Below are 15,463 nucleotides of genomic sequence, written 5' to 3'. Positions count from 1 at the left end.
CAAAGAAAAACAAAAAACTTACCCCCAGCCCCGCCGCAACGCGACGGTGAGTGTATAACAACAATTAATTTCAAAACGGTCGTGCAAGGCAAACAATCCGTGTACATTTACCAATAATAAATATTAAATTAAAATAAAAAGTTTGTTTTATATTTTTGATTTTGATTATTTTTGACACATTCTTTGTTTGTTTGTTGCATACATACTTGTTTCGTAACAGACTCCTTCGTCATTCCCAGCAGCCATGAAATTCGAACTCACCCACCCTTCTCTCTCTCTTTCACACCATACATAATAATATTTAGGTCACAACAAAATTAATCTATCAATCAATCAGTTAGGTTTTACAGATGGCCGGACCGACTCCAAACGACGCCCAATCGACCGAGGCGGTGGGGATTCCCACCGGTTTGAACCGGATTAAGACGCGTATTACCTACGACAGTAATAATAATAATAATAATAATAATCATCGTCTTAGCTCCAACAATACTTCTTATTATTATTATTCCAAGTCTATTACCAGCAGGTTTAAGCAGAATCATCATCAAAGGAATTTTAACAAAGGCTTCGTCAAGCTTCATTCGTCTAGAGATGGTACCATTGAATGCTGACTTGTTCATTTATTAATTCATTAGTTAGTTGTTATTATTATTATTATTATTATTATGATTAGTTGAAATTTGAGGTGGTTTATTTGTTTAATCTGTTGTCAAATCAATGGGGATATTCAATATTGTATACCTTTGGACATGTAGGATAGTTTATTAGCATAATTTATTATTATTATTATTATTATTATTATTATTATTATTATTTTCTGTTTAACTTGACAGTAAACAAGCGGCTCAGCTTCAAAGTTATGATTAGTGATTGATGTTGATGAATATAAGGATTGAGGCTGTTGAGTGTGCTATCGTGTTTGTTATTTAATGGATTTTTCCATTGTAATACTCTATCTGATAGTTATCAGTATATATCACATCTGTTTCTATTTAACGGAACAAGGTGTGAAATGTGTTTACCACAACTTGATGAGTATCCTCATGTATTCGGATGCCTGGAATATGACCGATGAATAATAATTAAAGAAGTAGTCGTTGATATCCAGAAGGTATTTTAGCTAAATGCCTTTTTTGTTGAAGCGTTTTAGTGCCATGGGAATCCTGATCATCATTACTTATTGGTATTTGTATGGTGCAATTTGCAGTGAAAGATGTTGTATATTTGTTTGGAAAGTAGTGAAAGACCTAGAATGTTTATCAAGGGGTTAATCTTATAATTTATGTTCATACAATTATTCCTTAGTAACTTGCAATTTTTTTTTTTGGTGTCTGACATAGATTGAGTGATCGTCCAACTATTAAGCTATCGAACACCAGAAGGATAGTTCTAATGCTAGAGAAAACACACACATAGTATGACATGAAAAAGTAACATTCATTAGTCATTATTTAATAACATATTGGAATAGGAAATAAAAGAAAGCAGAAGACAAAAATGATAAGTTTTTTGGCTATTGATTTAGAGATGCCAATTTTGATGTATTTTTTTATGGAATGTGGCGAAGCGAGTAATATTTAATCTCGAATGTGTCAAATTAGAAAAAAAAAAGCTGAGCTTTCAGTACCACCTGAGCTTAGATTATCAAAAAATGTTAAGAGGCTTATGTTAATAACTATTATTTATATATTTTGAAATTTTGAGCATCTTTTGATGGTTGTATGTACCAGGAACCCGTAAAGGGAAAAAGGTGGCTCGATGGTTCAGATCTCATCTTTCCAAGGGTTCTGATAAAGCAATTAGAGATAAGCCTCATGAAACTGAGGTGAGACTTCATATAACATGTTCATATAACTTACAGTAGCTTCAACCTTTTCAGTTTCAGTTATTAATCTAAATGTGACAGAAGAGAAATGCTGACGTGGATGCGTTTGACAAGGAAGCCGTTCCAGGTAAACAACAGAAGATAGGAAGAACAGATAAAATGCCAGAAGTGCTGAAAAGCTTTTCACATGAACTTGGGCCTAAAGGTGGCATTAGACCTTCATATACGCGCCCTCATAGCTTCAGTGATTTAAAGGTATAATTTCATTAATTAATGTGATTTAGATTAGGTAACAAATTTATTTAAAACAAAGTTTTAGTAGTTTTAGGGGTGTTTGGGATTGCTTATTTTCACCAACTTATAACTTATTAACTTTTTGAAAAGTAGTAAGGTGTTTGGTATTGCTTTTATTGTGAGAGAAAAAGTTCCATAAGTTACACTTTTGTAACTTATTAACTTAATGAAAAGTTATAAGGAGATAAAATAAGGAGTCCCAAACACCCACTTAGTGATTTTAGGCTGCACACTATTCTTTAGTGTAATTAGGGCTGTATACGGACCTATCCGAACCGAAGGGATTTGTTAACTTCTTAAATGAATACACGCTAACTTAAGCAGACTAAACGAACACAAACGAACATATAGTGAGTTGAGCTAGTAAGATATAAAAAGTAAAAAAATTAAAAAGTCTAAATGCTTGGATAATAAGATAAAAGGATATAAAATATAAAAGCCCTTTAATGAACGGACATAAACAAACGAGCATAAATGAATGTCGATGAATGAACATAAATGAAACGCACTATGGAGCATTCACAAACATAAATGAATGAAAGCGACCTCTGTTCATGTTTGTTTATTTAACTAATTGAACCGATTTTCTTGTTAGTGTTTGCTTGCTCGTGTATTAAACGAATGAACATAAATGAACGATTCTTTGAACATTCGGTTAGTTTACAGCCCTAGGTGTAATATTTAGTATACTGATGAGTCAGCATTTAGGAACTTTTGAGGTCAATGCGGTCAAGCTTCAATGCTGCAAAAGAGTTGGTCAACACAGAGCTAGCATATTTTAAACATGAGGTTATTGAAGTATCACAAAAGTCAGAGACATTATCTTTAGAAGAACAAAGATCAATTAACGAGCTTCTAGATCTTTCTAAAAAATGTATAGAAATGTCATCCCTTGATTTCCGCACCAAATGTGAGACCACTGTTCAAGATTTAACAAGAAAAAGACAGGATTGCCAAACAGGCTCGTTAAAATGGCTTTTTACAAGGATGCTTTTTATATTAACGCGCTGCACAAGGTTATTGCATTTTGAGAAGCACAGTGAGCATATTGAGGAAATCTCTCTTCTTAAACTTAAAGAATGTTTGGAAAAGATTCCTTCTCATGAAATGAGCTGGCTTCTTTCCGACACTATTTCAAGCAAGTTTGATGATGAACATATGATTCAAGATTCACATCAAAATGATGACTTAGTGATTTGTAGAATATGTGAGGAATATGTTCCAAGTTCTCACTTAGAAACTCATTCTTACATATGTGCGCATGCTGAAAAATGTGATATTAAAGGTGTAGATGTAAACGAAAGCCTTTTGGGATTATCAGACATACTTGAACAAATAATTGACTCTTGTACTCCAAGTGTAAATGCTGATAATGATAGTTCTCAAAGCTCACAAATGCAAATATCTTTGGATAATTGCTCTCCAAAAATAAGTGAATGGAGAAATACAGGAGTTGAAGGAATGTTTGAAGATATTCATGAAATGGACACAGCATGGATAGAAGAGTCAACCCCTGTTTCCTTTGTGAATATTAAGGGTTTCCCTGGTGTAAAAAGTCAATATGGTCCTCCATCATCAACAGGAAGCATGACATCAGCATCTTCTACACCAAGAGCCGCTAATTTTGACCTTTTTTGGTTAGAACATAGCCACTCTTCTGAGTTAGAAGATGTTCAACAGGTACACTGTTCACTTTGTTTGCTGTGCATTAAATCGATTTAACTCACCCATAACCAAATTAACTGAATTGATAACCTCACCTAACCAATAACTGATGGGTCGGTTTTGGAATAATATTTTCATAACCGATGAAACTGAACCAGCCCATGATTTAGTAAAAACTCGGTTAAGGGACCGATCCATGATTTAGTGAAAACACAGCTAGTGGACCGACCCACGGCTATGCAGTATTGCAATATATAAGAAGGTTTAATATTAAAGCTCAAAATAATAAATTATATAAGCCCAAATGTCTAATAACAGTTTTTTTTTTTTTTGAAAAGCGAAATTAGCAGGTGGGTTTTGGCTATTTATATTTTTATAACCGACAAAACCGAACAGACCATGATTTAGTAAAAACATGGTCAACCATTGAACTACGGCTATGTAGTATTGTAAGATATACGAAGGTCTAATAGTAAAGCTCAAGTTAATAAATTATTCAAGCTCACGTAATCACGTGTCTAATAACAATTTATTAAGTGGCTACAAATTTTCAATCGTGAAAATTTTAAGTCCAGTTACATTGTTTTGGGCTATTTTAGTCAGGCCCAAATATTTCATGAGCAATACTGGTTCATGGTTAACCGAATCGTAACCTAACTGAATCAACATATTAAACCATTTTACCATAACTAATCCGTCATGATTACAGTTTTGGGCCAAAACCGACCAGTGCACACTTCTAGTAAAAACAAATTATGTAATAGTGTATAAAAGGGTAACGATGTCTGTTTTCAATTTCAATTTCAATTTCATTCAGATGACTGACCTTAGGGACATTGCTCGCGTGGCAGCTGACACGGATCTTACGGTTGAAAAGTCAAATGAAATCTTGCTTAATTGTATGGAAGACTTGCAGGATGTTTTACAGCAAAGCAAGCTCAAAGCTCTTGTTATAGATACGTTTGGGCACCGAATAGAAAAACTTATTCGGTAATCTGGAGAAAGTAGCCTGTAAATGAACCGAACGAACACGAACATGGTATGTTCGTGTTTGTTCGTTTGACTTTAATGAATCAACAATCGAAGACGAACACTTAAACGTACAGAGATTCTTGTTCAAGTTTGTTTGTTAAGAAAATGAGTTTGTTCGTGTTCGTTTGTGTTTGTTCGTTAACAGTATAAATGAATGGTTCCGAACGAACATGACTTAAAATAGATGAACATCAATATGTTGTACCTAAAATATTAATAAAACTTGACTAAATTTTAACCAGTGATTTTTAATTTCATAGAATGTTAAAAGTTGTGACGGCCCTAAAAATATCAATGACTATGTAAACAATGAACAAACAGACATAAATGAACGTAAACGAATGTTCAAGAACGAGACATGTGCCATGTTGGTTCGATTAACTAGATGAACAAAAAAATTGTTCATGTTTGTTCATTAAATGAATGAACATAAAAGAATGGTTCACCAACGGTTAACTGAATGCTCGGTTTGCTTGCAAGCTTTTATATTTACATTTTTTTTATCGTATATAATACATGGACTCATATTTGTTATGACCATGCTTTTATATTTACATTTTATTATTTTTATTATTATATATGAAGAGAGAAATATATAATGGCATGCGAATTAGAGGACTCCAATAAACGAACGAATGATGTTGGATATCCTTCTTTATTGGATACCACATCTCAAAGCAGTTCGGTATCAACTCCTTCACACCCGTCACATAAAGAGAGGACAAGTATTGATGATTTTGAAATAATTAAACCGATTAGCAAAGGTGCTTATGGTAAAGTATTTCTTGCACGCAAACGTACTACTGGCGATTTATTTGCTATAAAGGTATTTAAATCTTCTTGAAATATTTGAACTCTCTGAGTTGTGGGAATTATATATATGATTAGTTACTTGTATTTACAGATGCTTAAGAAAATGGATATACTTAGAAAAAATGATATCGAGAGGATAGTTGCAGAACGGAACATACTGATCACAGTTCGGAACCCTTTTGTGGTAGGTTACTTCTTCCTTTGTTAATTTATCCCTGTAAACAAACTGATCATTGCTTTCGTTGGTTTAGACTTTAGACAATGAACGGACACAGACAACAATAACTTTTTATTTAGTTAAAACAAACGAGCATCACTTTTGTTGTTCTTTCATTTATGTTTGTGAATGTTCTTTTGTTTAAATTCTTTTATGCTTGTTTGGTCACATTCATTTTTGTTCATTAGTTTGCGATTGTTTATACATTGTGATTGTTTACGCTCGTTTGTTTACATTCTTTTATATATTTATTTAAATTTTTGGGTTCACTACAATTTAATGTAGTTTTATGGGATTAAAATATAATCTCATTACAATTTATAGTGTTTTATCAACTCTTTAGGCCCAACAAATTGTTCACGTTTACATTTAATGGGTTTTCGCTTAGTTATGTTTGTTGTTTACATTCGTCTCAGTGCATTTTTACTGTTAACGAACAAACACAAACAAGCACAAAAGCATTTATTTTATTAATGAACGAACATGAATAAGAAAACCTTGTTTGTTCAGTTCTTTGTGTTCGATTGTTGTTTTGGTTAATGTTAAACGAACAAACATGGACATACCCTGTTTGCGTTTGTTCGTTTAGTTTACAAGCCTATTTGTTATATATTATTAGAGCCCCATGAATATTACTTAATGGTTTTTTCCGTATAGGTTCGGTTTTTTTATTCGTTTACTAGTAGAGACAACCTTTATTTAGTAATGGAGTATCTCAATGGAGGTGATCTGTTTTCTTTGCTAAGAAATGTCGGTTGCCTTGGGGAGGAAGTGGCGCGTGTTTACATTGCCGAACTGGTAAGTTAATCATCAATATGTTTATTTGTAAGATTTATTCAAAATTTTTAGGTATTTTATTATTTTATTGCCCATACAGGTTCTTGCTCTTGAATACCTTCATTCTTTAGGAATTGTCCATCGAGATCTTAAACCCGATAACATATTAATAGCACATGATGGACATATCAAGGTGTATTTATATATTGAAGTTTTTTTATTAGTTTTAATGTTCATGCTCGAGAACACTTGTTTACGTTCGTTCATTTGCATTCATTTATTTTTGTTACTACATTTGTTTAAGTTCATTCGTTTACGTTCGTTACGAAATCATTTAAATTTTTTAGGCCTGTTACAACTTATTTATTTTAATAACTTAGGCCCAACACATTGTTACTCTACATTTAGTTTCCATTTGCTTGGTTAAAGTTTAAGAGCATGCTTGGGATTGAGTTTGAAAAATGCTTATTGGCTTATTGGTGTTTTCAAAAAGCCAATAAATTAAAATGTGTTTGGCAATCACAAAAATATTTTTTATTTTAGCTATTTGAAAGGGTTAAAAAGCATTTTTCCAAAAGTCCCAAATCCTGGCTTTTCAAAATGCCTTTTTGAAAAAGCCAATAAGCCAATAAGCATTTTTCAAACTCAATCCCTAACATGCTCTAACGAACGTACATAAATGAACACGAAAACGTTCATTTTTTTAACGAACAAACACAAACAAGAAAACCCAGTTAGTTTACTTGTTTGTGTTTGATCGCTGTTTGGTCAAAGTTAAATGAACGAACATGAATATGCTTCATTCTTGTTTGTTCAGTTTGTTCACATGTCTACATATATTAGAGTATTTCTTAATTATCTTCTATTATATCAGCTTACAGATTTCGGGCTATCTAAAATTGGTCTAATGAACCGTACAAGTGATTTGACTAGACCCGAGCCGAATGAGGGTTTAGTTTCAAACGGTCAACACCTTGAAAACGAATTAGGTGTAGATAAACGAGAGCGTTCCGCTGTTGGTACACCCGATTATTTGGCTCCAGAATTACTTCTTGGAACCGAACATGGTTAGAACTTAGAACACATCATAATGCGACATCTTATTTAGCTGAAAATGTTATTATAACAGAAACTAACACGTGTCATAACCGTTTCTGCAGGTTATGCTGCTGATTGGTGGTCAGTTGGAGTTATTTTTTTTGAATTAATTACTGGAATTCCACCTTTTAACTCAGACCATCCCGAGGTATTAGTTTAAGTTTATAATTTAGGCCTGAACAAAACGAACGTTCAGCGAATGTTTGGCAAGAAGTTTGTTTATTTAAAAAATGAACGAACATGAACTTGAACAAACATGAACAAATGTCTCATTTGTTTATGTTCGTAAATGTTCGTTCATTTAAGTTCATTTATGTTAGTTCATTTGGTCACGTATTTTTATGTTTGTTAGTTTACGTTTGTTTAAGTTTCTTTCTGTATTATTCAAAAATTAAATATATCCATTACAATTTAGTCTAGTTTTATGCAATTAAAATGTCACCCAGTACAAACTTGTCTAGTTTATTAACTTTTTAGCATAACAGATTGTGCTCATATTGACTTTTAATTGGCTATTGCTTAGTTATGTTCGTTATTTTGTGTTCAGTTATGTTTGCTTGTTTGTGTTTGTGAACCATTCATTTAAACTGTTTTAAGAATGAATATGAACATATTCATTTCTTAACGAACGAACACAAAAAAGAAAACTCAGTTCACTTAATTGTGTTCATTTGGTTCGTTTACAAGCCTAGTTTAGATATCTCAAATATTGATCACTTACAAAATATTCTATGTATGCCTTATTTATATCTAGTTTTATGCTAAAATAATTTGCAGAGAATATTCTACAAAATTCTTAACGCGAAAATCCCGTGGCCTTCTATTCCAGATGAGATGTCATATGAGGCCCAGGACATGATTAACAGGTTGATTACTGAAAAAAAATTACTCTTTAGATTCTAGACATTACCATCACATGATTTTAAATTAAGGTTTATATTTAGGTTTCTTATTCATGATCCTAATCAGCGTCTAGGAGCACGTGGATCATCAGAGGTTGGATTTTTAGTTTAGAATTTTATTGATTATAATTGATTTATTATTATAAACTGAATATTAAACTTCATGTTTAACAGGTAAAAGCACATCCATTTTTCAAGGGTGTAAATTGGGATACTCTTTCCATGCAAAAGGTAGGTTGTTTTTACATACTATAGGTAGAGAGTCGGAAGGGGTAGGCTATGAGCTGACTGGGTTTGACCAGAAAAGTCATAATACTATTCCAATGATTATCTTATTTTCTTAGTACGTTTGCATATATATTCATATAGGTGGCGTTTGTACCACATCCGAGTGGCATAGATGATACTAGTTATTTTGTTTCAAGACACAGTCATAGTTCAAGTGGAACATTTGATGATCAAGACTGCAGTGATGCAGCTTCTGACACTAGTGAGTTCTTCTCAGACACAAAAGAGGTACACCCTTTTCATTTATTTATTTACTTAGTTATCTGTAACTCGTGTAGATTCAATTGGTACTAACCTGGTATCTACTTTTCTTTTTGTAGAAGATGGATGAGTATGGAGATCTTGCAGAGTTCAAACCATCTCCGTGTGATGATCTTTCCTGGATTAATTTTTCTTTCAAGGTAAAAATGTCTCTATACTAAATAATATCATATTCACCTAACATAATGATGTTACAATATCAAATAAACTCGGTTTCAAATTTATGACATTATATTCTTCTCTTATAACTTGCATTAGGATAGGAGAGTTTGGACTTTGGAGTGTAAGGAGATAGAGAAGGGTATAATGGTCATATCATGAGTTATATTAAACGGAATCGGTGAATATGAAATTTTGAGTATTTTGAATGGGCTTATTTGGTATTAATTTTTTGGTTTGGTGGATATGATATTACATGAGTTTTTAGGGGCATATATGAAATTTGCCTTAAAAGGTTTGATAGGTAAATATTTTTGCTAATGGACGTGTAAAGTCAAATATCTCGTTAACCATGGATCTTTTATTACAAATTAATGTGTCAAATATAATTATAAAACTTATATTATTTCAATAGTGATGTAAGCTTTTTTAATAAAATGATTTAAGAGGCTTTATGCATAAAATACAATTTGTTAAAATTTCGTCATGTATCTTGTTAAGCTAGTTATTTTGACTTTACATGTTTTGACCTTTTAGAGAAATCGTAACCCAAATCTCGCGAGTTTTCATGGAACGAGAAAATACTATAATTTTTGTTTGTATGCAGAATCTATCGCAGTTGGCGTCTATCAATCATGATGTACTTGTACAAAATAGCAAGGATGTGTCACGATCCTCATCCCCACATAATGGGCCGACCACATGAATCATCTTTGTTCGGGATCCATGGTGTCCTTCAAGTCAACCTCATGAACCATGAACGAACCCCCCCTGCGGTGATCAAGGTCAGGCTTGGTTTTATATGTTGGTGGAGGGCAAAGATTTAGATAGTGGATTTAGAGTAGGCCTAGTTTTCTTTGATTTTGAATAGATGGTTCAGGTTAAAGGATGAAAAGAAATAAGTTACATAGACACATATGGTGCTGGTCCACTACTTAATTGTATCATTGCTTCAGCTTTAATGTAGTAGCCTTCATTAATGGGTATTTCTGTTCATATTTTGGCCTTTATAACCTTTGAAAACTATGAAAAATTTGACCAAAGTTTTTATATAGTTATATAAATAGAAGATCCAATGAAAATGCTATGAAAATATACAAAATAACTTCCGAGTTAGTTCTTTTAGATATTTTAGAATTAGTAACTTACTTATGGGGCCATAAGCTAAGGAGGAATGCCATCACTGCGTATCATCCATATTTCGTAATTCTTGTATACTCTTTGGTGTTATACACAAAAAAAATAATAAAAATAGAGAGAGAGAGAGAAGAAAAGAAAAAAAAAGGTCTCAACATTTTAGTTAGGGGTGAGCAATAACTGAATTGTTTACTGAAATCAAACCGAAAAACGACGAAACCGAATCGAAATAACCGAAAACTGAATTAACCAAACCACACCAAACTCTTCATCCCACCCCACAAATATTTTCAAGCATTTTTTCCTCTATTTCTTGTATTATATGTATTAATAGTTTATATTACTATCATTTTCATGTATTTATATCTACATTTTATGTACTAATATCTTAATTTCATATATTTATACCTTCATTTCATGTAGTTATATTTATTTCATGTACTTAAGCATTCATTTCATCTATTTTTAAGCAAAATTTTAGCCCAAGTTTAATATTGGTTATTAACCAAACTGAACCGGAACCAAACCGAACCGAATCATGCACAACTCTAACTATAGTTAGGTTTATGCCTCCGAATATATTTAGCCGGCTTTGAAACTATTATAACTGATTACTATCATTTAACCATTAAAGCATCCACAACATTGCCTATGTGCATGTTAGGATTTTCCAGACCAAACCTCATTTCAAACACCACCGTTGTGACTCTTTTCCGCACCAAAAGTCTTGCCACTCGTTCGGAATTCCAAACCTAAAACTCAACATTTCATGGGTAAAGTTAAAATACAATGGACAACAAAATGAGAAGGGTGAGAATGAATCTAATCCATTTATCTTATATTTAAATGGTTGAGATTAATTTAAGAAAATAAATTGATGAAAATGACATAAATATAATAACCTACTTTTGTTGACTTTATTTTTCCACATGCAAGGCACATTTTCAATTCTCCCATCATTTTAAAACGTCAATAACTTTTTCATGCAACATTATTTTTTAAAAAAATTTCACCATAATAACAAGCGTTTTCATCTTTAATATGAGTACCATATTGTTATATAAAAATAAAAAAAATTAGTGGGTTTTTTATATTGTGTTATTGATTGTTCATTATGATTTTTAATTTGGTTTTTCTATGTATTGTGCTATAGATTTTGGTAATTGTGTTATCAATTGATACTTATATTAAAGATAACAATTAAAACAAAATTATATCATTGTCTTTTTTTGTTTATCATTGTGTCTTTGTGCTCATCATGTGTTTTACTACTTATCATTGTGTTTTAGTCATTGTGTATTACGTTCAGGTCATTGTGCTATATGTATTCACCATTGTGTTTTACGTTTCTGGTCATTGTGTTATATGTATTCACCATTGTGTTTTACGTTTCTGGTCATTGTGTTATATGTATTCATAATTGTGTATTACGTTTCATGTAATTGTGCAATATGTATTCATCATTGTGTTTTATGTATTAGATAATTTGTTGTTATTTTATCATTATATTTACGTATTATTATTAAACAACCATATTATTAGCATTTAAAAAAACACAATGATGATTTGAAAGACATGATGACGAAAAAAGTACAATAACAAACAGAAAGACACAACGATGAAAAGACACAATGACGAAAAGACACAATGACACAATGACGTAATTTTTTTTAAATTTTTATATAACAAAGTGATACTCATATTAAAGATAAAAAAACGCTTGTTATTATGGTGTAATTTTAAAAAAAAATAATGTTGTATGAAACTATGAAAAAGTTATGAACATTTTTAAAATGATGGAGGAATTGACATGTGACTTGCATGTAGAGAGAGAAAACATGTATTATTACTTTTATACACTTTTAGCTTTGATATGTCAATCAACTATGGCTTCTCATACTTCTCATTTTTGTTGACTTTTGTAAAATAACTCAACCCTCATTTCATTTACCAATACATATTTATATTTTTTTGTATTTTAATTCCTGTACCATTTCAAATCAGAAATTTTAAATCAAAAATGTTAAAGAATGGTGAACTATACAATGTTGTATTGTCTTTTGCATTTCTACGTATGTGTTCGACCCCAATGCACAACATCAATTAAGGGAATAGGGGATTACTGAGCCACAAGCCCACAACTACATCCACATCAATGATCGTGTCTGGCTAAGCGTAATCACTAAGAGACGGACCTTAGGGCTTGTAGAAAACACAAAACGAGAATTCATATACACACATCATTTTTGCCAAACATTTTTAGAGCATTGTCGCCTTAATAAATTTTTAACTATAAGTATCTTCTATTTATATATTAATGTAATTTTGCCTAATATAATATTTTAAGTTCTTTTATTTATGTTACGCATTCCTTTACCAAGGTTATTGGTGACCTAAAGCCCTCATCCGTTTTATGGGTCAAGAATCGTGCCAAATTGCCAAAGCTTGAATGGAGGAAATGAAGTAGGTTTAGTTTTTCAAATTTCTCTTTGCAACTATTTTGTGGTCTCCTTTTCTCTTTGGAACCGGTTCTAGTTTCTTGCTTTTAAAAAAATGTACTGAATTAAATTAAGTTTTTCTAATTGTTTTTAGCACAAATATTTATGAAATTTGATAAACTGTTTCTTGATGTTAGCAAACGAACTAAACTGATATCATATTCACGCCATTCACATGAATTCGATTTTACAATATGCTTAAAAGTTCAAACTCATAACATTCACATGATCCATATTTTTAGCAGAATTTTCCCAAGGAGGTGTTTATAAACTGTGTTCTTTAAAAATCACTTAAAGAAAGGCTCATTGTTTTGAAAGAATGGCCAGTCTTCAATTTCTTAAACCAACTTGAAATTTATAATATACTTTTGTTCTTAATTTGATTAATTTTATACTATCTATTTTATGTAAACTAGTCGAGCCATTTGTGATCTACCAAAGATATTAAAAGCTAGAGTCGAGTGGAGCTAGATGCAAACGTTCTTGAGCTCAAGCCTAACCCGAAGCTCATTTAATAAACCTAAATCCAAGCTTCATATAACGAGTTTGACTAGCCTTGCAAGTCTAAACGAGCTGGACCTGTTATTTATAAAAATAAAACAGTTTTTATTAAATATTTCATAAAGTAACTAGAGTGATCAGATCTGAACCAGCAAAATGGTTCACATATGATATGTGTGAATCAATATAGGTTATTATGCAAATTAATGAACAAAATTTATAAATTCATATATGAATCAACATTAGTTAAAATAATGATAGTTTACATTTGAAGTTGCATTATATTCAACATGTGAGACAAACTTTTAGTAACTTCATAAAGAAATTCAACAAAAGCATATCAATATACTGTGATCTGTATTCAAAGGGAAAAAGTATCTCATTTCGATTGTGTAAAATTTTTAGTTAAATTACCATGCACACTTTAAAAATATTTTAGTTTGAAAATAAAACTATTTATTATAATTTTGATGAGATCTTGGTTTGAATTGGTTGTGTGACAAGAAAACCAAGGGTGAGTAAGATAAGGGTCAGATCTTTGAAACACTTTTACCCGACTCGTAAAACCCTTAATTAGACCCGAATATATAATATGGGTCGGGTAAAGGGTATTTAAATTTCACCTTAAAGGGTAAAAGGGTTTCAAGGGTCCGACCCTTTTTCAAACCCTTGACTTGTTTATTAGTTTCTAGATATTTTATTAGTTTTTATTAGTATAAACTAATAAGTTAGTAGTATCCCCGCACTTATCTCTTTTTCGTCCCTGAAAAAGTCTCATTGCAATGGGATCAGGATCGGAGAAATACAGTCTTAAAAACATGTAAGGTTATCTTAAAGCTCAGATAAACGTAAAAACCGCGATTGCCGATATTGTTGTCCACTTAAACCCAGCCACCAGCCTATCAAGCCCCCACGCACATTAAGCATTTAAGTTCATGTAATATCAAAAACCTATGGGTCTCACACCTTTGGGGTTAAGATCCACCTACCCCATCTCAAGCATAGTAAAGACAATTAAAAATAATCGAGTTGAAGCAAACTGGTTCAACATATCACCATAAGATAAGAACCCCTTAATGGTAAGAAGAAAATACACTTAGATGGAATTATGAATGATAGGTCAAGTGAGATCGTACGAGCATGCCCTAAATATTATTGGATTTTGTTCTATATATGCCCTAAGAAAATATTTATTGACTAAAAACTTTCGAGCCTCAATAGTGTATCCTCAGAGTCGCCATCCCCTTGGTAACACGTAAACTCTCAGTCTCGTCTAGTATGTGCACTTTGGCCTCTTTTTCTATTTTTGAGAATGCTTCTTTGGCATTTTTCATTACATAACTTTTCTCACTTTTTTTCTTTATTTATTTATTTATTTATTTTTATTATTGTGCACTTAGACATCTTTTACTTAAAAATGTATAACTAAAGACTAAAGCTCGTATAAAATTGGACATTTGCGGGCGCCACCACTCTTTATTTATTTTCATAAAACGGAGTGGCGTGCTAATTTTAAAGTGCATTTAATTCTCACCACCTTAGAGTAATCAGCTTATGGTAATACTCTCTATACCTTATAGAATTTTAGCTTCGCTATCCATCTAGGATGAGAACCCACAAAATCTAAGATTTAATTAGGTTTATTAAGAATATGCAATGGAAAACCTTTCAAGACTAGTTTGGCCTATCGACACATCCCAAGTTTAGTACGCATTCTTTAATATCTCATATTATTAGTAGTTTGAAAAACCGATTTCCGATAAATATCCTCATCTCCCATTTAAGTGCAAAAAGATACAAAATCAAGGGACATTTTTCAAAACTTTTTCATTCATTTTTTTTATATAATTAAAATTTAACTATGACTCAAATGTTCTATCCCCACACTTAAATGTTGCATTGTCCTCAATGCAAGGATAAGGACGAAAAGAAAAAATAAATCGGAATACAAAAAACTAATAACAAAAATATATATATATATAAAAACAAACAA

The 15,463-nt window shown here is 31.7% G+C and overlaps 1 protein-coding gene across 3 annotated transcripts; it reads left to right on the top strand.

Moving 5' to 3' along the window:
- The first annotated feature begins 312 nt into the window (after nucleotides 1–312).
- On the top strand, nucleotides 313–10,120 carry LOC143546422 (putative serine/threonine protein kinase IRE4). 3 transcript variants are annotated; one of them, XM_077038099.1, is made up of 17 exons: nucleotides 313–597; nucleotides 1,734–1,828; nucleotides 1,910–2,083; nucleotides 2,831–3,802; nucleotides 4,605–4,777; nucleotides 5,405–5,645; nucleotides 5,724–5,816; nucleotides 6,507–6,647; nucleotides 6,727–6,819; nucleotides 7,501–7,693; nucleotides 7,787–7,872; nucleotides 8,502–8,590; nucleotides 8,669–8,720; nucleotides 8,801–8,857; nucleotides 8,996–9,142; nucleotides 9,238–9,315; nucleotides 9,942–10,120. In XM_077038099.1, exons 1-17 carry the CDS (start codon nucleotides 351–353, stop codon nucleotides 10,038–10,040), a joined length of 3,030 nt encoding a protein of 1,009 aa, XP_076894214.1. In that variant the 5' UTR covers nucleotides 313–350; the 3' UTR covers nucleotides 10,041–10,120. The 3 variants fall into 3 exon arrangements, with proteins under 3 accessions (XP_076894214.1, XP_076894209.1, XP_076894217.1); XM_077038094.1 differs by having other exon boundaries at nucleotides 9,235–9,315; XM_077038102.1 differs by lacking the exon at nucleotides 6,727–6,819 and having other exon boundaries at nucleotides 9,235–9,315.
- The last annotated feature ends 5,343 nt before the right edge of the window (nucleotides 10,121–15,463 follow it).

Source organism: Bidens hawaiensis, unplaced genomic scaffold, assembly GCF_021521415.1.
Source record: "Bidens hawaiensis isolate Kalapana, Puna unplaced genomic scaffold, B.hawaiensis_p1.1 tig00000904_1, whole genome shotgun sequence".
In the NCBI taxonomy this organism is placed as follows: Eukaryota; Viridiplantae; Streptophyta; class Magnoliopsida; order Asterales; family Asteraceae; genus Bidens; species Bidens hawaiensis.
This window is presented reverse-complemented; position numbering and strand designations above follow the sequence as displayed.